This window comes from Protopterus annectens, chromosome 12.part0, assembly GCF_019279795.1.
Source record: "Protopterus annectens isolate FY-2018-M chromosome 12.part0, PAN1.0, whole genome shotgun sequence".
Taxonomy (NCBI): domain Eukaryota; kingdom Metazoa; phylum Chordata; order Ceratodontiformes; family Protopteridae; genus Protopterus; species Protopterus annectens.
Window position 1 is genome coordinate 432,896,619 of NC_056746.1, and position 27,648 is coordinate 432,924,266.

The 27,648-nt window shown below is 44.2% G+C and overlaps 1 protein-coding gene across 1 annotated transcript in view; it reads right to left on the minus strand.

Moving 5' to 3' along the window:
* The window catches only part of LOC122817333 (interleukin-9 receptor-like), a 422,708-nt gene that overhangs the window by 45,102 nt on the left and 349,958 nt on the right, over positions 1-27,648 (minus strand). The window contains exons 8-9 of the mRNA XM_044090548.1: positions 26,424-26,550; positions 24,094-24,178 (exon numbers count right to left, since the gene is read on the minus strand). Of these exons, the coding sequence (XP_043946483.1) occupies positions 24,094-24,178; positions 26,424-26,550 (212 nt within the window). The remainder of the gene's footprint in view (positions 1-24,093; positions 24,179-26,423; positions 26,551-27,648) is intronic.

Below are 27,648 nucleotides of genomic sequence, written 5' to 3' on the forward strand. Positions count from 1 at the left end.
TGATGGGGATATCACAGGCATCAGCCTCCAGGGTACTGCACCAGTTCCTGGATGCCATGTCAGCACATGTCGGTGATCATGTATATTTCCCCAATGCCCGTGAGGTATTGGCCAGCAATATGCATCTCTTCCAGCAAATAGCGGAATACCCTGAGGTAGTGGGGGCAATAGACTGCACGCACATATGCATCAAAGCACCAGCCGGTGAGCGGGGTAGGGCCTACATTAACCGCAAGGGCTTCCCCTCCATCAACTGCCAGGTCGTGTGTGATGCCCAGGGCATAATAATAAATGTGTGTGCTGGCTGCCTGGGAGCTACCATGATTCCCATATCTGGCATTTGACGCAGCTGTACCAGACATTTGCCAATGGGGACATCCCACACGGACACCTAGTGGGGGATGCAGGTTATGCACTGGAGCCATGACTGATGACACCCATCAGAAACGCACACACACCTGAACAGGAATGCCATAATGAGGCACACGCACAAACACGTAATGTAATAGAGCTTGTGTTTGGCCTGCTCAAGTCACGGTTCCGGTGTCTGGACACATCTGGTGGAGCCTTGCAGTACTCACCAACTACATGTACCCAAATTGTCATGGTATATGCTATGCTACATAATATAATCTTGCGAAAACAGCTGCAGCAGGACCAGCATAGGGCCGGGCCAAACAGCCCCCCACCATTGCCAAGGCCATCACAGGCAGAGTGTGACTCGGAGGAGGAACAACTTGAGCCTGCCCCAGTAGGCAGAAGGAGGCATGCCCAGTATGCCCTGGCCTTGGCAAAGAGGCAACGCATAGCACATACACTGGCTCAGTAGGAACCCTGGGAATGATATCCCTCTCTGACTCACTCATATAATAACATGGATGCCTAAAATGACATAACCTGCTCTCAAACATGTACAGGGAGTGTAATATGTGCATCCGACAGAGGCAGCCCTGCAGCACCACCTGAGGCATGAATGCCATGTGTTAAGTAATGTAACACCATGTAGTATATGCACACTTGAGGACCCTGACTAACATCCTACCCTCACCAAGCATGATGCCACAATATGATGATGGGCTGATCAATTGCAATAACTGGCTGAAGTATTGCAGTTAGTCAAAGGGGATCCAATGTGTGCCAGCCTGGGATGGCATGCTGAGCATGACATGATGCTCCACCTGCTAGGGGTGGCGTGCACCTATCAGTCCAGGCCTCATGGATACTGGCAAAGGCTGTCATTACCCACAGTGTGCCCTGAATAGGTAAGGCTCAAAACACAAACCCACCTCCATAGGTACCACAAGGGATAAGAACCTAGATGTAATGCTACCCAATGCCAGAAGTCTAAACAGCAAGATGCGTGCAGTGTAAACTCACCCAGTACGGAGAATGTTGATATCTGTCCTGTAACAGAAAACTGGATCAAGGCTCACAACAGCACCCTAACACTACCAGGTTACACCTCATACTGTGCTGTACAGCCTCAAAACATGGAACAAGCTACAAAAGGAGGGTGACTAGCAATAATTGTCAAGGATAACCACTCCCCCATGTTGGTACCACAACAAGAAGCAGCATGGACTAGCCATGGTCAAGTAACAGTGGCTAAAACTGCTTCCCAGTTTATAGCCTGCTACAGACTACCGTCCTAACACCAGGAACTGCACCTGGCCTATGTTGGAATACATGAATATATCAAGCCCCACAAACCACATTATATTGGTTGACTGAAAATACCCAGACATAGACTGGGAGCATTATACTAGTTCCAACACTGTAGGAGAAAAGTTCCTAGAATCCATAAACCATAATGCCCAGGAACAATGTACCACTCCCACAAGAGGGGTAAGCATACTGGATGTGATAATCAGCAACATGGGCACTGGATGGCAAGATGAGAAGTGTATCCCTCACTGGTAAGACCAGACCATAGAGTAAACACACTGGATATACACATCCTGACCACAGTCCCTGGCCAGAAAACCACAGTGAAAACATGTGTAAAGCATAAGTTGCACCCCTCCAAACTGATGTGGAATCCATTAAAGGCCCTGTGCAGGTGCAAAATATGGGCCACACCTCAGAACCTGTTATACAGGCATTCCATGAACACAGCCAGGAATGCTTGGATTATGCAATCACAAATAACAACAAGACACAATGCCATACATCCAGGCATCTGGCATGCTGGACTCCAGCCATTACCAAACCATGCAAGAGAATGAGGAAGCTACTACATGATAGAGCAAACATAAAAAGGGAAGTAATCACTGATCAGTAGTATGGCAATAAAATATGTCCACACATACAATCCACTAAGGCCAGCTACAACAAGTTGAATCTGTGAATCCTGAGGCAATGTTACACCTGCTCCAAGTACACAGACAACCCTCAACTCCCCCCAAGAAATACAAATATATGTAAGAGATGCAACCATTTATCCAAACCGGAGGCTGAGCTCCCTCAACTCAGTACTGTCAAAACTAGTCAGGAGGAGAAGGTAACCACACACCACAAACCCAGTCCCACATAGACCTATCACAACTGCAAACCAAACACATAAACACAGAAAAACATTCCCGGAGGCCCTAATTATAAACACACCACACCAACAGAGGCCTCCAAAGCAGACCCCCAAGCAACCACAACCTCCAAACATAGCACATGCAACACATAGTACACAAAGCTGGTGTGCCAAACAGTCACAGGCCAGAAGGAGAAACAACATGCCTGATACAGTTGTAATAGGTGACTCCATAGTCAGACACACTGCTGTCCTGCTCACCAGACTGAACAAGGGAAAGGGTACAGTAAGCTTCCTGCAGGCTGCTACAATACGCCACATAACACAAGTACGCAGGTCACCCCAAAGCAAGTAGAAATATGATGCAGTCATTGTCCATGCTGGTGTGAATGACCTGAGATGTACCTCCCTGGACTACATGAAAAGAGACATAGATGAGCTCTCTGAGTATGTACTCCAGGCCGGTATGACACTGACCGTTTGCAGCATCCTACCCTCACCAAGAATGATGCCACAGTACAAACACAGAATGATCAGCTTTAACAAGTGGCACAATTACTGCTGTCATTCCAAGAGGATTTAATGTCTATCTGCTTGGGATGTCATGCTTGACAAGCCATGCTGCTGTTCCAGGGATGGCTTGCACCTGTTACCCCTGGGCGTCTGGATATTGGATAAGGCTTTTGCCACCTCCATAGAGCCTTATGTAGGCAAGGCTGAAAAGACTAACCCACCACCCTAGAAAACATAAGTGGTAAGAAACATAAGGGTAATGCTGACCAATGCCAGACGTGTAAACTGCAATATGCATGCTCCTGAGGCCCTCCCCAGTATGGAGAACATCGATGTCTGTGCAGTGACAGAAACCTGCTGCAAGCCTACTGACAGCACACCAGCACTACCAAGTTATACCTCATATCATGCGTTATGGCTCCAAAACCTGGACCAAAACATAAAAGCAGGGGGAGTATCCATATTCAGCACAGACACCCATACGTCCAGGTAACTGACAATGCATGAAGCATCGGAGACCACCCATGTGCACCTAACCGTAGGCAAAACTGCTGTACAGTCTGTAGCATGCTACAGACCACACTCTCACACACAGGAACCCCACCCAGACATCCTGAAGACACTGGACAGTATGAATGTCCCACCAAATACCAAACAAGGTACTCACAAATTACCACATAGGTGGTAAACCATTATGTATGGAAGGAGTAATCAGGGACCTAGGGACACAAGTGGACAGTAACCTGTTATGTGACACTCACATTGCCAATGTGGCTAGGAAGACTGTCTGTATTGGACACCGTATCATGAAAGGATTCACATCTACTTCAACAGAGGTCATTGTGCCCCTGTACTGTTCTCTTATCAGACCCATAATCTAGTACAATGCCTCATTTGGGATGTACCTTACCTGACACCTGCAGCAGTTAGAAAGACCTCAAAGGTACCTCACCAAGATGATAAAGGGTCTCAAATATATGTCATATGCTGCCTGGCTGTAGACACCCCAGCTGAATGCAGTCACATCCTGCCTACACAAAGGCATTGTATGTCTGTTGTACAAGGCCATGTCCAACACAGGAGTAATGGACATGATCCACCCCAGAAAACTCAAAGCCATTGGAGCTGTGAGAGTGAGAGATGTCAACCTCAACACATAATGAAATAGGATGTGCTGGAGGGACAGATACATAACCCAGAGGCTCCCCACATCCTGGAACAGAATCCCACTCCATGTTAGGCAGAGCCCCTCACTGACACTCTTCAACAGGAATCATGTCAAGTGGATGGATGATCGTAGATGTATACTGGGGGTCTTCACTGTGTCATGTCCAGACAGAGGCACAGTAAAGTAAATCATAAATGGCCATAATATTCACATAGCAAGGGGCGGCGAAATACACACACACTCTGGCTAGGCTTACAAATGCCCTAGGGTGGATAGCCTAGTATGAACCTATGAACCTATGAAGATACAAATTGTACAGGACACTAAGGATAATCCCAAGGCTTACTCAACTGATGGTAGGAATCGTGTTGGGAATACACAGATATGCTCTGAATCACACAAATATTACAAACAACATACCAAACACACACACATATTGCCAACATACACCCCCCCCCCAGAATGCAAAATATCTATCCCAGCAGACTGCTGGCCCCCTGACATTGCAGATGCTGAGGTAACAGCCAGCATCTACAAAGCAAAACACACAGCAGCAATGGTATGAGATGGTGTCCTGGGCTGAGTCCAACATGGACTTCAAGAAGAATGGAATGCCAAATTACACTACTGCTCAATGTCAACCTTACCACATGATATGTACCCAAAGAGCAGTGTACAACAACAGTGGTCCTTCTCAACAAAGGTGTTGCCTGAATGGATACTGCAAACTACCACCCCAGAATCCTGACAAGCTTGGTCTGCACAGCTATGGAAAGGATCAGCATGTACCGCAGACATAAAGATATTGGGGACCTACTGACACTGGACCCAACCCAGTGTGGCTTTCTTAAGTGCAGATCCTGCCCCTAAACATGTTTGACTCATTTGAAACAGTCATTAAGGTCATTGATGAGGGCAATGTGGTCCACACAGCGTAGCTGGACCTTGCAAATGCTTCCATACAATACCCTACGTGTTCATTATAGATATGCTCACCAGCTTAAATATAAACCCCTATGTCAGTAGAGGGGTTGCAAACCAGACCAAGGACAGAACTGACATGGTCAGACATGCTGCAGCCATGCAGACTACAAACCAGATATAACTGGCATCCCACAAAGCTTGGTCCTGGAACCTCCCTCGTTTGGTATATATGTCCCATAGGTACAGGCCAACATGGAATGACTGTGTCTGAACATGTATGCAGAGGACTACAAACTGCCCACCATATCTGACCCTCCAGCTGACACAAGCATCCCACAAAAGGGCCACATAGAAACAGACAACTGGTGCCATAGCCATGTCAGCAAGCTAATTGCAGAAAAGTGTATAGTCAACCCCCGTGGATATACAGTAAGTGCCCACCAATTACCACATAGGTGTTAACCCATTACGTACCTAACATGTAATGAGAGACCTGGGGACACAAGGTAATAGATATCCTGCATTGGACAAACATGTGGCTGTAGTGTTCACAGAAACATACCATATACCCACCTAATCATGAAGGTTGTCAGATCTAGATAAGGGGAGGTCATTGTGGCTCTGCAGTCATCCTTCATCAGCGTTACAATTGACTACAATAGCCCCTGTGGGATGTACCTTAGCAGACACCTCCATCAACTGTAAAGTCCCCAACAGTACCTCACCAGGAGTATCAAAGAGCTTGAACAGATGGCATGTGTTGCCTGATTAAACAAACTGCAGCTCCACACACTGCCATACTGCCCACCCAGAGGCAAGCTGTGCCTGATGTATAAAGCCATGTCCAAGCTGGAATCAATAAATATGCTGCACCTTGTACAATCTGAATGGCAGTGAGCTATGCCCATGAGAGACCTGAACCCCAGCACTGACATACATAGGACAAGCTGTACTGCATGATCCATAACACAGAAGCCACCCCCACTCATGAGTAAACTCCCAGTAAGGTTATCCATAGAGTCACTCATCGATTCTCCTCAAGAGGAATCGTGATGAGTGGATGGGAGATGGTAGGTTTACCCTGGGTATCACTGTTATGTCACAGGTAGACGGAGGCCCAGTATACTAACCATGACATATGTCATGGCAAACTCCACTTACAATGTGCGTCAAAGGACAAACACACTCTCCGACTAGCATTAGAAATGGCCTAGGGCACATCGCTACTGTTTGCCAATGTACACCTATGTTGTGGAATACACTACCAATGTTGGACAAGCCTGGTATAAGTAGTTCATATCTGAACATAATGCAACATGGTCAGATGTGCACAACTGGCCCCTAACCAGGCTGTTGTGCTCACTATGGAAATGTAAAGCAGTGATAGGACTAAAGCCCAGGATACTGTCCACCACAGTGAAAGTACTGAACCAGTACACTATACGGTACTACAGTGTTAGGTCAGTATGAAAGGATGTTGACAACTGTATGCAAAGTATCCCATGCAAACCCTGCAGGCACAGTATAATCCCTGTTGTGTTCACACACAAAGCAGTTGGACAGTAACTACACAACATGACACACAACACACAACCATAAACGGGAGATATTGTTGAAGTTCACACTCATCCACAAATGTGGTGGGCTGCAGAGTTCAACATATGGAAAGCACACACTGGGCATGCTCGCACACTTTGATAAATGAGACATATGTCAGACAACATGCCATGGGAAGGCTGAACTGGGCATGCTCACACACTTGGCCAAATCTCAGTTTAGCAGTTGGCCACACATATCTGGTATGTGTACGTGTTATTCCAGGAAACAACTACATTACAGCAATCTGCCCAGTGCACACAGTTAAATGACTACAGAGACATACGTGATATAGTGGATCCCTCCCATATGCAAACATCTTCCACAGATACACACGTTGTTCATACAAACAGGGAATGCTATGGCAATAAAGACCTGCAAACAGTCTATCAGCAACAAATAATGTGCATCTGACAATTAAACATATGGGTGTAGAGGTCAACACTAGGCTGTTTGCCCTAGGGAATGACAGCTTAGCCAGAGTGTGCTTGGCGTCTGCCTCCCCAGTACAGTAGGCTACTGTGCCACTGTAAAGTAGGTCACATAAGGCACCGTGTGAGGCTAGTGTGTTGTGCCTCTGTCAAGCAGGGACACAGTGGAGATCCCAGGGTTGGAATGTGCTAAGCCACATCTATGTTGTTGGTGTGTGCTGGAAGAGGGTTGCTGAGGACCTCTAACAGTAAGTGGGTGTCAATAACAGACTGAGGGGAGCCTTATCTGCATTGTCTGGACAATTTCACTCTCAACACTGTGTCGTGATGATTATGTGGGATTGAAGTGTCGTGCCGGTACTGCTCACAGATGTCCTCCCTCTGTGGGCTACTGCTCTGCAATGTATTAGCTCACTCTGTCTGTTGGACAGCTCATATATGGCTGGTGTACACCTGACAGGTGTCCTGTTGTGGAGCAGTCATGGGTATATTTGGGATAGCATGATCAATGTAAACCTTCCACATGCTCATAGAATGCAATTGTCAAGGATTATGCAGAGTGGCCTGTATACTCCCCCAGCATGGGTCCTTTGAAGTCTTCCACCCCAGTCTTCACAAGTGTAAAGTCTGCTTGTGATAAATACAGTTTGTTTGCAGTGACAACCTTGCCTGGGTGTGGGGATGGGATATGCATGTCCAGGGAAAGGTGGGTATGGTCAGATATCAACAATGGTGGTCTACCTCTGGTGTGGAACAGTGAGTACCCATGTTGCAGATGGTCAGGTGCAATATGTATTCCCCCTTGTGGCTGTGGTGAGTGGTTCTGCCATAGCACATGGACTCACAAATTGTAGTGGCTGTAGGGTAATGTTGTAGAGGCCTGAGTAGTTCCCACACACAATATGCCTGTACCTGACATTAACAACTGGAATGGTGTATGTGAACACCTGCATATCCTGGCACTGTTCCCAGGGAAGCAAAGTGTGTGTCCTGGATGTGGGAGGGGTGTTCTGGACTGGTTGTTTTGTGTGTTACAGGTCCTGTGGTCATGAAGCATGGTATAGTACATAACCTGCCAGTGCGATGTGCATATCTGACCCTGAAGTAGGTGGCTGCAAATGCATATATATGCTATCCCCCACCTGACAGGTAGTACTAGATGTACATACCTCTGTAGAAATAATGATATCAGCACCCTATAAATACTGCAGGTGCAGAACAGAGGCTCAGTAATTTGGATAGCGTGCTCCAGTAATGCATCTCCCTCAAGTGTCATAATATAGTTAGGCAGCGGTTTGAATCCTGCAAATGCTCAGTGTGTGTGAGTGGGGTTGTTGTGTGTGCAAGTCTGTGTGAGGGAAATGTCCCTTTTGGCATATGGGAAAACACACTACAGGATGCACATTCCCCTTTCTAAATACTGATGATGTCAGCACCCTATAAGTACAGCAGGGGAAGGGAAACTTCTCAGTAATGTGAATAGCACGCTCTGCTAATGCGTCTGTCTCCAGTGTCATAACATAGTTAGGTAGGGGTTTGAATCCTGCAAATGCCCAGTGTGTGTAGAGGAGGGTTAGTGTGTGTGCAAGTCTGTATGAAAGAAATGTCTCTTTTGGCAACTAGGAGAACACACTACAGGATGCACATTCCCCTTTCTAAACACTGATGATGTCAGCACCCTATAAGTACAGCAGGAGAAGAGAAACCTCCCAGTAATGCAAAAAGCGTGCTCTGCTAATGCGTCCATCTCGAGTGTCATAATATAGTTAGGTAGGGGTTTGAATACTGCAAATGCCCAGTGTGTGTGGAGGGGGGTTAGTGTGTGTGCAAGTTTGTATGAAAGAAATGTCCCTTTTGGCAACTAGGAGAACACACTACAGGATGCACATTCCCCTTTCTAAACACTGATGATGTCAGCACCCTATAAGTACAGCAGGAGAAGGGAAACCTCCCAGTAATGCGAATAGCGCGCTCTGCTAATGAGTCTCTCTCAAGTGTCATAACATAATTAGGTAGGGGTTTGAATCCTGCAAGTGTGTGTGTTTGGATGAGGGGAGTTTGTGTGTGTGCAGTTCTGTATGAAAGATATGTGCTTTTTGGCAATCAGGAGAACACACTACATGATGCACATTACCCTTTCCAAACACTGATGATGTCAGCACCCTATAAGTACAGCCGGAGAAGAGGACTCTCCCAATAATTTGAATAGTGTGCTCCGCTAATGCATCTCTCTCAAGTGTCATAACATAGTTAGGTAGGGGTATGAATCCTGAAAATGGCAAGTGTGTGTGGGGGGGGAGTAGGGTGTGTGAAATTGCAAGCGTGAGAAAACAGTTCCTTTTGGCAACTACTACAATACACCAGATGCTGCATATTCCCCCAGTAAACACAGGTGATGTCACCACACTATGAGTACAGCCAAACAGGGCAAATCACCCAGTAATGCAAATAGTGCGCTCCGCTACTGGGTCTATTACTACTGTCAGAGCACAGATAGGTATGTTTTGGAAACCCACAACTGCCACGTGTGTTTGTGTCACACAAAATGCCCATGTGTGGGTTGTTGTTCTTAACAATGCATGACATTGCTTAAACTAGCAATGGCAATGCACACATGATGTATGTGTGCCACATACACATATATACCTGTGACCTTCAATAGTCCCCATGTCTGACACGTGCCTCAAGTGAATAAATGGTTTTTGCACTGCATAACATTATGACTGTGTCTTACTGTGCAGGGGCTGCATGCGGTATGTGTATATACAGTGTGAGTTGTATATGGTATCATCCTAACAGCAGGGGATACACATCTGGTCTGGGCCATATAGTCTACATGTAGTCGATGAACAGGTGCTGCATGTTTCCACCTGTTGTGGGAGAGGTAACATGTTGTTCCACTGCAATTCAGTGACTACATGCTGGGAACCTTTCAGCTAGTGTGTTGTAGCTACAGTAATGCTCACACACAATGTTCGGCTGGATGCAGTCCAGCCATATAAAGACATATGTAGAGACCGTCATATTCCCAGTGTTGTTAGGGAGGACAGGTGGGTTTCCTGTGTATGGGAGGGTTGTGTGTGCCAGGCTATGAACCAGAAGGCAGTCCGTTAGCTGCACATGGATAGGCCCGGATGCTTTGTGCTGTGCCAACAACCTGGAGGTGTGTGTATCTGTGGTGCCTTGAGATACCTCCCCCCTGTTCATGTGTGGTACATGTGTAGGGGACGACAGGCATGGTATGAGGTATAACCTGGCAGTGATGGGTTGCACCTGTGAGCCGTGAATCAGGAATCTGTTACTGCACAGATATTGCAGTTTACCGTGCTGAGGACAGTGTCCAGTGCATACATCTTGTGGTGTACACTGCTGGTGTTGTGTAGCATTACTGTTAGTGTCCTATCCCTTGTGATACCCGCGGAGGTGGCTATGTAATCTGAGCCCTGCAGCAAAAGGCACTATGTGTGTATCAAGAGGCTTCGCCAATATACAATGGCCCATGGGTGACACATGCAAGCTGCCCCTCGCAAATTATTGTGGCTTCCCTAGCATGTAAGCATATGCTGACAGCCATTGGATACCCTATGAATGACATTGGAGATTGAGCAAAATGTAGACATAAAACACCCTTCCTACATATTGTGGTAGCATACCTGGTGAGGGTATGATGGCAACCAAGGTCAGGCTCATACCAGCCCGTGCCACATGCTGAGAGAGCCCTTCTATGTTCCCTATCATGTAGTCCAGGGAGGTACGTCTCAGGTCATCCATAGTGGCATGGACAATGACTGAGTCATATGTGTCCATGCCTCTGACTGACCTGTATGCATGTGTTATGTGGTGGACCATAGTGCCCCACGGGCATATCACTGTGACCTTCACCATGTACAGCCTGTTGAGCGGGACCCGACTGCACCAGCCAAGAGAGGTACTTGACACATCTGTAGCAGGTGTGTTGTGTAGCCCTACAGGCTGTGAGTGTTTGGCACACAGGATGTGTGTGCCAAGTGTGGCATGTGCTCTGTTCCGACTTAACGTATGCCTGTGTGCCAGCTGCGGAGGTGTGTGATGCTCAGGCAGGATGCTATTCTGAGGCTCCAAGTATGCCCAAGTGTGTTCATGTGTTTGGATTGCTGTCAGTGCAGGTCTATGTCAGACTGGTATTGTAGTCACTGTAGTATGTCATGCCACCTGACAGGGTATGGCAGTACTGGGTTCAGAGTGCTCAGTCCCCAGATTGGCTATGTGGTTGCATCTCACACATGTGTTGTATGCGTTCCTGGCCAGGGAGAGGGTTGACTGCATACATGTGGCAGCTGTGACATTGCCACATGACTCACATATACCACAACTGGACCATAGAGGTGATTCACAAGTTACCTTTGCACATGCTACCATAGTAGTGTGATTGCCATGGTGATTACCAACACATAGGGCCAATGGGGAACAACATACTGAAGGTGGGTATGTGTGGGTGTACTGCTTCTGATTTCATAGCGCTGGCATTTATGACTGCACACATGGGCAAATGCCAGGTAAGTCATATGCAATGTGTCACAGGCAACGTACATGCGAACAGGACCGACAGTGACGTTCTGTCAAGTGAGACATTGACATACGTATAGTACGCTATGCAGATGTCACTAGGAATCCACAGAAGCTCTGTTAATCTGCATTGCAGGTGGAATCAGTGTTCCAGGGAACCTCAAGCAAACATGCATGCAAACAAAGATACAGTAAGCAGGGCTGGAAGCAGTCCATTGTACAACAAAGAAGGGGTACCACTTCCAGTAGGTAACAGTGCAAATATGCAGGCACTATAAACATGTGCCCAGGAATGCACAGCTCAGATGTCCATGGTAAAACTGATATTATTTAAAATGTAATTTAATTTAAATTGAATTGGTACTGCACACATATCAACATGCGCAAACATCCACATTGCATAGTCATTGTGGGCAACATGCCACCATTAGTGTACATGTCCATCATTGCGTATCACTACTTGCATTACCTTTTCCCCTGTGCTACCTATGTATGTGGCTATCTGTTGACATCCTTACTACTGGTATGCAATAATGTGCAGATGTTACACTATGGTACTTACTATGGGTGTAGATAACAATTCAGGACAGTCATACAGTTACTGCATCAGGCATGCTGGGATATACACACAATCATATAAGCGCACTGTACTGTTACCAACATGATACTAGTAATACACTTCTATGTAGTCACCCTGTACATCAGCAACATGTTAACCTGTTCCTGCACTGATGTTGGAGATTGCAGGAGGTGGCACAGTTTCATCATATGCACAGGGTGTGAACTAGGTATGCCTGAGTCTGCCACTGATACCACCAATTGACATGTATGTGTATGTGTGTTGGTGAGGGACAGCAGTACAGGGTGGGGCACTGCTGATGCAGTGTGTGCGTGTATGTGGTAGCTCTAGGTGTTAACATTTCGCATGTGTGTATGCATGCACACAGTTCCACCTCATGGCTGCCATATACTGGAGTTTGTGGACAGCCACAGACTGCACCTGGCAGGTCATACAGATCAGTGTCTGTGGCCACGGACACGGTACCTGTGCTTGGCAGGGGTGCTATGGACCGTATCCCGTACTAAGCCAGACTGGGTACTGTCATCAGAAGCGGGTGTTCGTTGACTGGACACAGGTCCCTGTTGGGACTGTCCAGAGCCACGTGCACGTGGTCTCCTGGGGAGGTCTGATGACAGCACAGATCCAGCATTGCTGGGGCTGCTGCTGGCACTATGGGGCGTCCGCGGGCCTGTTGTCATCTGTGCCGACTGCCAGCTGCTGCTGTTGCTGGCATACGGCCACGTCGATGCCGCAACCGTTCACCATTGCCCTGGCTCATGGACATGTAGTTGTGGAACTACTGTAATATGTCCCCACAACGTCTGTCTATGACATCGGTGAAATTATGGATAGCATCCGCAATGTCACGCATACTGTCAGTCATGGATGTGCGACATGCCCTCAGCTCCCTCAGACCCTGTCTGGTGTACCTTTCCATACGTGACTGTGCCTGCATGACAGCCTGAAACATAGCTGAGGTTGACAGACCTCTTTGGGCATGTCTGCCAGAGGCAGTACGCCCACGGATGCTCCCACGAGAACCCATGGGCAACTGTCTGTGTGGTACCATCTCAGGACCCTGCCCATGGCTGCTGTGTGGGGAAGCATGTGCCACAGATACCACATTACCCTGGTCAATGCCCACTGTATCCTGTCCATCACCTAGGGACATTGGTGACATAGGATGTACTGGCAGGATGACTGTGTGCAATGATGGGTTGACAGCTGTGTACTGTCAATTGGCTGACCAATGACGGACCTTGACACACCTTCCTGTGCCATTACACAGATATCATCATTATCAGTACCTGTGGCACCAGATTCAGGTTCTCTGCTGCAGGACACCAGAGCAGCACCAGAACCTGTGGGAGGAAGACAGGAAACAGAGTTTACAATGTCTACACAATGTTACCAGTGATGCACACATGCACACATGCACACGTGGACACATGCACACATGCACACGTGGACACATGCACACATGCACATGTGGACACAGGCACACATGCACACATGCACACATGCACAAGTGCACATGTGCACACATGCACACATGCACACATGCACACGTGGACACATGCACACATGCACACATGCACACATACACACGTGGACACATGCACACATGCACACATGCACACGTGGACACACGCACACATGCACACATGCACACCTCGCAGTATACACACAGAGCACTACTGAGTTACACTATTATTACTAGCACTATCAGGACTATTATAGGTATTGTTAATACACACTCACCAGCATGGATGGGCTGCCTTGCTGTAACACTGGAGGGACCTGCAGAAATGAGGGGATTAATGTCAGTGGGCACAACTGTGCCATTGATACTGCGTATGTTACAGTTCAGTAGTACAACAGTTGCCTTTCACATGTCAGCTGCTGATATTGGCAATATCACACCTGCACAATTACATACTATGTTGACAGCTACATACCAAGGACACACCTTACACATGCATAAACTGACAGTGTACAGAACAGTCAAGTGTACATATGGCATATTACCTGCACGCTCCATGTCGTGTTGCTGTGTGGCTCCAGCCTCCATCATAATGCAGGTGTGTTGCTGTTGATGTTCCTGGGCTGGAGCCACAACACTTAGGAGTAGCCCCTCCAGTCTGGTGAGGGGGGTGTGTGTGGCCACTCCACCTCCTGTGGCGACCTGTTGCCTGTGGATATCCGACGCACGCTGACGGACATTTCTGATTAAATCACTGCAGTGATGTCGTACCTGCTCATATGTCCTATTATGCATGCCAATGTCATTTACCCTACGGACAAGGTCTTGCCACAGTGCAGCCCTCTCCTGCTGATTCTGGCTGGTGCGGGAAAACAGTATGTCATAATCCCGTGCCAGGCTGTGGTGTATCTCTTCATCTTCTGCAGCAGAGTAGGCAGGATTTCGCTGACGTGCCATGTCCCTGAAAGAGAACACAAACAGGATATCAGCAAACTATGTCAGCAAAATATGGCACACATACTATACATGATACTCAACTGTAGTGATATACTACTACTCCCATATGTAGCACGTGTATGTCTCTTGGTGGATACACATGTACATGGCCAGATATCAGTGCTCAGCTGACACCTGTGCAACAATACCTGCCACATTCCATACAACATAGTACCAAGCCCCATCAGTCAGCACACTGAGACAGGTCCAATGCACCACCTCACTATGGGGGTTCATAACAAGGTACTGTATGTGGAACGTCATCCACTAGTGTGATCTGGACACAAACTAATCGGCCTGGATATACATATCCCACCACCACCACCAGCACAGTAGACTACTTTGAAATATATGTGAGTAGACAGATTTTCACTTGTTAGGACTGAGATGGTATCCATGCAGCCCACTGGGCCAGTGGAAGCCACAACCCACAATGCTGACCCCTTTGCAAATGCTTCCCACGGACATCCCCAAGAATGCATGGAACATGCACACACAATTCTAACCCAGACCCTATGCACAAAGGTTAAGCATCCTGTCTGGTGGACCCCAGCCAAAGACAATTTGTATAATGATAGAAGGAGGCTACTGCAGGACAGAGCAGAATCACATAAAGGGAGGGCATCTGTGGTCAGCACTAATAAAAAGCTAAGTTCTCTCATAACAACATCCAAGGCCAACTCTGAGAGAGAAATGGCCAAGAACACTAAAGATAACCACAAGGCCTTCTTCAGTTTTGTTAGAAACATGGATCAAAAGCCTCAGATATGCTCAGAGTTAGTACACAACTACATAAAATTCACTGAACCCACAGATATTGGCAACATTCTGGCAGACAGGTTCAGTGCAAATATCCCCTCCTCTCCCCAAAAGAAGAAATACTTATCACAGCTGAATGTAACCTCCCTGTCATCTCAGATGTCCAGGTGAGGGCCGCCCTCAGCAAAGCAGAACACACAGCATCAATGGGACCTGATGGTATCCCTGGATGTGTGCTACGTGAACTCCAGAAGGAGCTACAACCGCATATAAAACTGATATTTAACCTTAGCCTTACTACGGGATATGTACCTGAACACTGGCGTACAGCAACAGTGGTCCCACTCCACAAAGGAGGCACCTCTACAGACCCTGGGAACTACCGCCCCATAAGCTTAACCAGCCTGGTCTGCAAAGCTATGGAAAGATTCATTATGGAACTCATATACAGCGATATTGGGGACCTACAGACACTTGATCCCACCCAGTTTGGCATTGTGAAGGGCTGATCCTGCCTTTTGAACCTGGTTGACTTTTTCAAAACAGTCACTACAGCCATTGATGAGGGCAAAGCAGTCCATACAGCCTACCTGGACTTGCCTAAGGCCTTCAACACAATACCCCACTCAGGCATCATAGACAAGCTCATCAGCTTAAATGTTAATACATATGTCACATGATGGGTTGCAAACTGGTTGAACAACAGAATCCATAAAGTCAAAATTGCGGGAGCCATGTCAGACTCAAAGCCAGTCACAAGTGGTATCCCACAGGGCTCTGTCCTAGGACCCCTCTTGCTTGGCATTTACTTCTCAGATGTGAAAGCAAACATGGGCGGGTTGTGGATGACAAAGTTCCCAGATGACTGCAAACTAGGCGCCATAGTCGATACACCAGCTGACACACACATCCTACAGACAGGCCTCACTGAAATGGACAACTGGTGCCAGAATCATGGCCTAACACTGAATGGCATGAAATGTATTGTCATCCCCTTTGGGTAAATCGTACACACAACTTATCACATAGACATACATATAGATACAGACCAATAACACATATGGAGGGTTCACAGTATGTAGACTATTAAATTGTTACTTTACATTACCTGTGTTTGTCACAGCTGATTGCGTTACCATTTGTATAGGTTCCTGCTGCTGCTAGCCCAGCTTGATACTGTCACTGATGACAGCTTCAACTTAGTTTTTCTTAAGTGTAGTTTTTGTTTGTGTTTTTATTTTCTTTTTTTTCTTTCTTTCTCTCTCTCTCTCTCTCTCTGCCTCCAGACAGTGCAATGAAAGTATTGCATGCGTGGACTGGGAGTACAGGATGCTTTTGTAGGTATCTGCATATGTCCATGTGATGGCCTCTGCACCAATTGTTAGCCAGCATTTGCTAATTGCATGCAGCCAGTTGTGTACTGATTGCAGTTCTCACTGTGATTTCAGGACAGTGCTATAAAAGGGTATGTGAGATAGGCGTTGCCCTTTCAGATTGTAAGGGCAGAGACCATGCTGATATGCTGTGGACACTGTTCTGTGAGTGTAAAGGTTAGTATCTCTCTCATAATTCAGGCTGTGTTGTAGATTAACATTTCTCCATTCATCTCTCCTGTTTCCTGTACTAAGTGTGTATGTACACTGACACCTACAACTATATATATATATATATATATATATATATATATATATATATACATATATTTATATATATATAATAACTGACATTATTACCTACTAGCTACCAACTAGCATGGCTGTTTCTGTTCACACACTACTATTATAGAAATCCACTAGATTTGACAGTAAATATACATGACATGCTTTGTGTACTACACATCCTATATTCCCTTTACATTCATTCCTACTATTACATGATATATTTATTGTAGCACAATGTTCTTATATAACAGTCATGGCTTAGTGGTAAGTCATGCAGACTACTGTTTTCAAGGTCCTGGGTTCGGGACTGACAGTGGGATTTTATTTTGCTTTTGAACAGACTACAGGACCTGTCATTCAGAGTGACTAAGGCACTTTTAAGCAATTGTAACCGGGTTAGTGCTGGTTTACGCGGAGCTCCCGCATGCGCACTGGCGTTCAGCTCTGCGCACACCCGCTTACAACCGCTTAACAGTGCTTACTCGTGCGCACACCCGCGCTATTTTCTTTGAAAGAAATGAAAATGGGGAGACAGGAAAGTGGTGAAAAAGGGGTCACAAAGAGGGTAAGACAGTAGGGAAACAAGCTTGGGTTTTGCATTTTTGCATGAGGGATGTAGGTAAGGCCCATAGCTGCCTATTTCTTCATCAGCAACAGCTGTGCATATGTTTGTAATTTGGTGTGACATTTGAAACCTTCCACCCCTGAGAGAGGTGTAAGGACAACAATAATACTTGTTGTTTCCATGTCCAGCAGACATGTGTGTGAAATGGGCAGCTATGTATGGGGCGTAATTTTTTTGTGGGTACAGAGTGCCCTTTTTTTTTTTTTTTTTTTTTTTTTAGGTGAGAGTGGTATGTCAGGTAAAGGAAGTCGGTATAGCTGGGGAGGTAGGTTGGGTAGGTCAACAGACAAGACAAACAAGACGCATACAGGGGCGGTGTATGACACGTGTGGGGGGGTTGCACAATTGACGGGGACGGATGTTTGGATATCCAGAGCCCATGAGTCCACAGATGGCAACAGTGGAACTGATATCTCCACCCATGGGCAGTTACCACTGTACCTTCACTGCCCAGGACAGGGCTGTGCTGGGGGCTGTGTAGGCTGGGCAACAGGCATGCCCATTAGTTGTGCCACCTGTGCCTCAAGCTGGCGTAGGGGCCCAAGAACAGATTCCTGGATCTCCCTACGCACCACAGTCCGGACGCTACGGAGGGTGAGTGGTGGTTCTCCTCCGGCCACACTTGCAGAGGGGGGACGAGCCCCATCCCCTGCAGCGCTTCCACCCGCAGGTGGCACGGGGCCACCGGAGGAGGGTACGGACTGGGCACTACTGCCAGGTGCACTCACCAGTTGATGGGAGAGGTGGGTCCTCTGGATCCCGCCTTCCCTGTCGTCCTATGTTTTGCATTATGTCATGACAGTTTGGGTTAGTAACATACAATACCATTCGCAATTAGTTGTAACAGCATGCATTAGTATTCCCATTAACCAAACACCCAGATATTCACACCATTGAACAGCGAGCATAACACATGCATAATTTGAACAGCAATACACAGTCCAACAACATGCAGGGTTGATTGATGGCAACAGGCCATCAGGTTTGGATGTATGAACAGGGCAGATGCATCAACGTACATGCAAATATGTATGACCCAACAGGACAAATGTCCAGGGGTGTTAATTGTGATTGCACATACCAATTTCACGTGGAATGGATTATATGTGGTTATAGGGTAGGGTGAAGAAAATATAATTAACACCTTCAAATACCAATACATATGCTGTACATTTCTAATAGCTGCAGATATATACACACTACAGTTCTACCTACAGTTTCCTATGTGATAACTACTTCAAGTTGGTGATAGGAATGTTACTGCTACATCAATATACATTTTCATTTTTATTCATACACGTTCATATCTGGCTACATCATCCTGCTACATTTCCTTTATATAGCTATAGACAACTGTGGATGTTTGGTATTTCAGACAATCATACTATCTGTATATTGCAGACTGAGAGCAACATATCCAGATTTTGGGATACACATTCCAGCTGCAGGAACATTTTGAACACATTTCGCAGTTTGGTTCTGCTTGTCACATTCATTTCATTCTGTACTAACTGCAGTATACTTTATTCAGGAGTTATTACTACTTTATTGGTGGATTCATAACTCTTTCTCACACTCTCTCACTTTTTTTATTCTTACAATTCAGGATGGTACTTACTTCTAGGCTTTATTGACATGTTTTACCTGTAGTTATTACAATCCTTTCCAACAGTCTCACTTCTGTCATGTTTCAGTATTTCAACAGGGATATATTTCACACGTGATTTGCTCATCTTCTGCAGCTGTACTTTTCAGCCTGCTGCAGGTTGTGTACTATTATATTACAGGTGGGGCATCTTTATTTCAGACTTTATTTCAGACATTTTCATTTTTCTGTTTGGATTACAGACTGCAACACACTTTTGTAATCAAGCAATACTTGCAAACACTCTTACACTGTTACTTGCACATTTTATTACTTAGTGACTACACTGCACTCTTTTGCTAACTGTTATACTTTTATATTTATTTACAGTTACAGGGGAGGGGATTACTGACCTGCCTGGTGGTGCAACCGCACCAGCCTATCGCCATAGGCTCTGCGGTTCGCAGAACGGACACCTGCAGCTGTAATATAAATAAAGTAATATTGGAATACACATCTCCATAATATCAGCTAGGTTAATTTCTTACATACATAATTAGATGTAACTTACTCAGTAGTGGGGCTTTGGGCATTTGCCGGGCCTCCTGGATCCAAAGGTTCAGTTGGTCCTGCTTATGTCTCTTCAGGTCCGCATGGTGGTGACGGACCTGCTCACCAGTCCTTGGAATCCCTGTGGCACTGGTGAGATCATGAGCCAACCGGTCCCACGCCTCAGCCCTATATGCTCCCCACAGGACCTGGCCCTGCATGAGTTGGGCCTCATGATTGTGGACAAGGAGCCAGACCATATATCTGGACTCCTCAATGCCCCACCTCTGTGCTCGGAAGCAACTACCCTCACCTACTCCTGACATTCTGGCTGCAAGTTAGTTCTACAATCGGTTATGCTGTGTATTCCCGCCTATGGGGCTTATATATGCCGTTTTTCCCGCACTTATCTGTGATTGGCCATTTTGGAATTGTATCAGCTTGACAAAACCTGCTTTGTCATGCTCCTCTTTCTATTCATTCCTATGTATTTGCTATTACTGCATTTTTAAGTACAGTTGTCATGGCTTAGTGGTTCAGTACCTTGACTATGGTGCATGGTATCCTGGGTTTGAACCTGGCCACTGCTTTTTATATTTTATGACTGTCTAGACAGGCTAGGGGGTGTGTCTGTGTAAAGGCAGTTTTGTTACAGCTTGCTCAAAGTTGCCCGTTGGTTAGCTTGTTGGCACGGTGCACAGCTCCGCGCAAACGAGTTATGCTGGTTTACGTGCCATTTGGCTGTCAGCATGCATATTACGCCCAACTCAGCCATGGGCACACAGTTTCAGCGTGTTAAACCACTGCTCACCTACGGGCACTCATTTTGCACCTGTTAAACCACTGCTCACCTTCGGGCACTCATTTTACACCTGTTAAACCACTGCTCACCTACGGGCAGATGCACTCAACTTGTTAAACTGTAGCTCAGCTATAGGCACATCTGGCATCTTTTATTATTTTGTTATCTCACATTTTTTCAAAATAAATGTCCCATTTCATTACATTTTACATAAAATATAATTTTATATGTGTACATATATGTCAGGGACTTGATTCGTGCTTATTTCACTAAAAATAAAAATTGATGTTGTGGGGGCTCGAACCATGACTGCCTGCTCTTCAGCAAACATCTCTACCACTACGCTATTGCTTTTTGGCTTACTTTGCATAGTTAGTTCTTATATGCTTTTCCACTTACTGCTAACTGTGGCTGAGCTATGGGCACGCCCACGCACACGAGCACACTCACGGGCAAACATCTTTACAATTTAAAAAAAATAACATGTTCATTTATATAATTTTATGTTCATAGTCTGTGGGGGCATGTGTTGTGTTGTGTTTATTCACATTTCCATGTACTCTGTCGTGGGGGTTTACTTTAGGCACTTTTACTCTTCTGGGGGCGTGTCTGCTTGCAGGGCTCGGCCTATGGACACGCCCCCTACTGTCTTCCATGGACTGTGTAAGCCTTAGGTGTGATTCAGCATGCCCTCATGCATATGCATGACATGCTGACGTCACACCGTTTAACTGCAGCCTCCGTGTAAGCCTTGTAACTCTTACACGGAGGCTTCGTGAATCCTGCCTGTTTTATTTTCCTAATAATACAACGGTTGTCCATGCCAATGGCATGCCTAACCACTCTAATACATGCTTTTTTGAGAGCTGTCATGCTTCTGTTTTCTTATTTGCAGAAATGTATTTGATTAGTAATCAAATACATTTCTACAAATAACACTGTTCCTGCACGGAGACCTGCCTATTTCCTGGATCGCTATATCAGCTCATTTGCAAGGTTTTCACCAACAAATGTGCTAATTAGCATACGGCAAGGCTTTCCATGCAGGAACAGTGGGGGGCCACTCGTGCATGTCCAAACAGCTCATTTGTGAATCACTCTGTAGCCATTTTCCAAGCAGGAGCAGCTACACTGTTCCTGCACGGAATTCAGCGGTTGTGAATCTTGGGGATAATTTAGTTATATTGCTCATATAAATAAAAATTGATGGCTAAAATATTCTTTGATAAACCTAAACTGAAAAAACAAATTAATTGAAGTGATTACAAACAATAAGGAAGATGGTATTCTGACCACTTTACATCCTTCTATTCTACTTTCTGTAGGTGTTATGTGGGAGACAGAAATTGTTATATTGCTTTTATTATATTATATTAATTAGGTTATCTGTCTCATATGTTATATTATATTATATTATATTATGTTATATCATATTAACTGCATTAACCAGGTTGGTCTGTGACACATTTTCAATGGAGACTTGGGGACAAAGTTTCACTTATATTAGAAAAAGAATACATTGTATGCTTTGAAATATGCCGTAAAGAGTGAAGTTCATTTTCTTGTTATATTAAAAAACACAGTTGCATATTTTAAGAATGGTATACATTACATATTAGGAAGTATGCTAATAATATAAAACTATGAAGAAATAAGTAAGACACGCAACATACCTTAGTGATGAATGTTTAAATATATACATCACATTAACAAACTCTTGTGCTTCATAGAGAATACACAGTAGCATTAGAGGAGAATGAATTAAATTATTTCTGTGTTAGACACATTTTTCAGATGGAGTTGTATATTGTCTGAAGAATGGGTAATGTAAAATATGTGCCATAAACAAGAACTTGTTTAAGAAAATTGTGTACAGACTAAAAAGATTGCACATCTTAAACAGTGGTGTTGATATGATGTTTGGCCGAAACCTAGTGTCCGTGATAAAAGAATCATATATTTTACCTCATTTACTACAAATAAAACTAGAACTGTCCTACAAATGCAGTCTTCTTCTGAATACTGTACGTCTTGGTAAATATGAATTCAGAAAGTAGCAATAGTAGGCAGGTGGGAGGTTGGCATAATTGTTAAGGTGTTTACCTTACAGACACAAGGTGTAGGGTTTGATTCTCACATAGGGTAATTGGTTAGGCTTAAATTGACTCACCAGAGGAGTTAGCCTAGTTCTAATGTACTACTCTATGAATACAAGTTCAAACCAGAGGACTTGCAGTGGCAGGGGCTCCCAGCTGATTTCAGCAGATGACCTTCTGAGGTTCTAAGAATTCTTGCTCCTTTGTATCATTCAAGGATCTTTAAGAAATGGATGTAGGTTGCAACTGGATAAAAGAAAACAAGAGCAGACATAATATCAGCCATGTGTGTGTTAGTGTGTGTCTATGTGTGTATGTATATGTGTTTCTGGGTGTAGAAATGTAGGAATAAATCCTGTTTCATACAGGGTTAGTAATATGAACTCCCAAAAAGACTGGCTGCAGTCTAGCAAAATACTTAAGGATTCTCATTTCTGTGTCACCATTCTGGTGGCTACACTCATCTGCTGCAGGTGCTTTGTGGCCAATGGCTAAACCCTATAGTCTAATGGCTCCATTCCCCATCCATGGTTGCTACCTGTCATCCTCCTTCTCTAAACAGTAAGTTTAATTTTAAGTTGTTTGGTGACAGGAATGACGCACCTCTTTCCACCATGGGGAGCAACCACATGGAATTTAGTTAATGCAGATCAACTATGTGCAAGCTATGCTTGGTTGTTATACTTTGGCTGACAGCTGGTCATTGAAGCAAGAGGGTGCCATTAATTTAAGCATACAATGCATGGCTAAGAGGGGAGTTGGCCTATGGAAGCAGTGGGAATAAACAGCAACTGCCATATTTTCTTGAATGCGATTTGTACAATAACTCAGTAAAATTCTGTTTTCGCATCCGACAACATGGGAAAAGATGCAATAAGTGAACTCAACAGTGACTCATGAATTAATGACATTTACTTTCAACAATTCTATGACTTTCTTGTCAAACTGACCATTTTGAGGTTACTGGCAGTTTTAATTTAACAGTTTGTAATATAGCTAGTTAGTAATATGGATATTTTTTCTTTATTTTATTTCATGATATGATCTTTTAACTTTTGGAGTTAACCTAGTATGTGCATTTATATATCTGAGCAAAAACATTTTTCGTTTTAAGCACAGGCCTGTTTTAAGAACATAAATTAAGATAAGGTTTAACAGATTTTTGATCTTTTTAATTTTCAGACAGAGAAATACACTGCACTTATACCACACATTTTGTTAACAAGCAACATTTCAAATATCTTTATATAAAGCTGTACATTTTATATTCATACCTGAAAATTTCCATTGTACACATGATAGAGGGGGTAGAAATATGTGGCTGGTGTTGGCACATTCATCCGAAGCACATTTTTCATCCTATTATTTAAAAAGCACATATGTACAGTCAGCTATATTTCATAGCAAGAACATTATTTTTTTCTTTAACAGAGAAATACAAATGTCAGTAGTAGAAAATGACTACTTGTACCACCCATCCTGTCCATTTCTAGCCAGTTGGAGACGCTGCCAGCTGTTTAAAAGATATGTTTTGTGATCCCTTATTACAAATGGCTTATGTTTATCTCATCTATTTTTTTGTTGTCCCTCAGACCCTCCTACCAGCCTGGCCCCCAGTTATCCACATCCACGCCAGGTCTACCAGCCATCCTCTTACTTCTCCAGATGTCTCAGGTAATGCTGGGCCCGGTTATGGATCCTAAAGGAATCCTGGGGGCTTAGCCATCTGTGCTTCCATTTGGGGGAGTTCTTTTATATGCCCTACTCACTCCCTTCCCTCCCCCCATTTTCTTTAATTATATCTGAGAGAAACTCCTTTTTTGGGGCCACACTCCCCTTAAGGAGAGTCATCAACAAGTGCCCTCCCACTCAGGATGGGCACAATCATCCTTCCCTGCTGCTCTGTCAGCCACCTGATCCACTAACCAAACTTGGAGAGACTGGGAGATAGTCAGGGCTATTCCATCTAATCTTAATACTGCAGTGTCTAAACCCATAGCTTCTTCATGGAGGGTATTCCAAACATCTATCTTGCTGTTTCACCACCTCTTTCTCTTGCTATCTCTGTCTCACTCACAAAGTCTTATTTTATACAGTGATATAATTTGCTTACAAGGACAATTTATGACAAATGTTTTGCATTTTGCTAATATATAAAAAGGACTTTTATAATGCTGGAACTATTTTAAAACAAAAATAGTATACTATGTACTCTTATAATGAAGTACAAGATGACAGATGTTATTTTCATATGGATTTCAAAAAATGTGAGAACCTGCAACTGTTTTTTTTAATAGAGATGCAACATATATTTGAAATGCAAAAGACAGACATCAGTATAAGGCTAATCAGTATGATAGCTGCAGACTTAATTTTACCCTCAATCAGAAATCCCAACCTCTCCCAAAGAAAAGATGGGTGATGGTAACTGACCTGATGGTGTTTGTTTAGGACATATGCCCATGCCATCAGACATCTTTGTTCTTTGTAGCAGCCTATGATATGGAAAGCCAAGAAAAAGAATGAACAATCATGCATTATCTTGTGTAGCCGAGGGAGAGGGCCATACTGCATCTGCAGTGACTACTAGGAAATCATGGGAACATTCTGAGCAGGATAATAGAAAAAGGAGCTCTGCCCTTGGAAATCCTGCTCATGCACTGAGGAAATGCATGAATGTCATTGGGGAGGGTATAACAAACCCTACCTGTATTATGACAGCACTGCTGCTCTGACTGCTTACTGAAGTTAGCAGAGGGAAGAGGGGACCAATAGAAAAATAAGTAAATATATAAATACTTGTATATATGCATATATAATGAACAATGCACGCTCCTCAGTATTTAGATTGAAAATTACTTCTACCAGATTTTTCTATTGTATGCAATAAATATTTTAATGATTTCTCTTACAATAAATATGTTGTATAGATATGAATAATTTTATTGATGCAGCTAACATATCAATGTGCTGTTTGTTTATTTATAGCAAGAATTAAAAAAAAAGTGAAAGAGAATTTATGCTGCCTAGCCAGGCATAGCTTATATCATCTTCTAAAGGGATGCCCTTTCTGTAATATGATAGCTGCTTTGCTTTTGACCTCAAACTATCTGGTCTTTAGCAGGTCTTCAAGAGATTAGGACAGAGATTTGAATCCCGTTGTATAAAAAGTACATTTGCTCAAAAATGGCTGTCCAAATGAGGTTACGGTACATGGGAAAATATTTTCTGGGAGAGGTATCAACTTTGGATCTGATTCTTTAAGGAAGAAAGCATTGACTGTGAAGTCTTTTGCATGGGGAGGGGGGGGTGTTGGGGTTTTCCCCCTACAGAATGATATAAGTTTTTAAGGTAAGTGTGAGTCCTACTTTGGAACACTTTTTACACCTAAATGGTAATCACTGACACTCAAACATTCTCAAACAACCTGATAAGTGGCAAGATATTAAACTGGTATTGTCTGAATGCTATTTATTTGAAAATTACACAGTTATATACACGTTTTGTTTTGCAGGGAATGACTGAACAGTCAATGTATTTGTGCACAACAGCTTATAAAACCAGCTCAGATACTAGTTAAGTGATAAAACATTAGCAGTTTTACCTCATGGGCGTTTTGAAGATGTGAGATCGAAAAACAACAATGCACAGGATGACCAGTATTATTATTCCCATACTAATGGCCATTGTCCTAACGTTATCGGCTTTGTTCTGACCTTCACCTTTAGCCCCTGTTGAAATAAGCAAAACACTGGATGTTTCAATCCTAATAAGTAACAAAATCTATTTAAACTTTAATAACTACTCTTAGGAATGCATAAACATACCTGGGAGAGGGAAAGTGCATTAAAATATAACAAGTATTTGTCAATTACCGAGGCTGACTAGCACCAAATGGAAGCAGCCTGGAGTAAAATGAGTTTGGGTAATTGCATGCACTTGACATCTTATTTTCGTCTGACACAAGTAAAATGGAAACTTTAGAGCTTTGTTCATAGCATCTCAGCTGGAAGATAATACAGTTGGAAAGCAACTGATTTGGTACTTACGTATTATCGCAACCACATTTTTAACGGCTAGACCGTTTGCTTCATGATCATGCAGTTGAGTCATTAATGCTGTATAAATGTTATGTTATGTCTGTTGTACCACAACCCTATTTTTTATGTAGTGAATAAAATGTAGAAAACATACTGCTCGTGTTTGTGTGTGGACTTCACTCACAAGGTTTCTGTTATTTCAAGTCTGCCTGCTACAGATTTCTTTGTCGTGGCAGCACATGTTGTCACACTACTGTGATTCATTTGTTTGGGTACCACGGAATGAGTAATCCACATCATTGCACCATGAATAACATCAAACATCGGTGTACCACAATGTCTCTTTATCAGAACATACCCCCTTCACAAAGCAAGACACGTCAGTGCTACCAACTTTCTCAGTTAAAGCCGAGCACAAAATCAGCTGTCAACATCATTCACCCTCCTCATGTGAAATCAGTAAGAATGCAGTGCTTCTGTTGAACATCGGTTAAAGCAATAGTTACAAACACAGCAGTTTACCTACAGCAAGTTCTCTGTGTCTGTGTTTGCTTGTCTGACCACTGCAAAGTGCAAAGTGAAAGTAATGCAAGCGACAGTTGGAAAGCAGTCATGATCCCTAAAGCGAGTGTCTGTAGTGCACGCAAAACGAGAAGAGGATTTCTGAAATGGCTCCTCTTCGTAAAAGTCGTGTAAATGTTTGGATAAGTAGCAAGGAGTAAGAATGACAGTTTGCAGTGGGTCATGCAGTCATATCTGTGGAGGTATGCACATTTTGCAACCATGAAA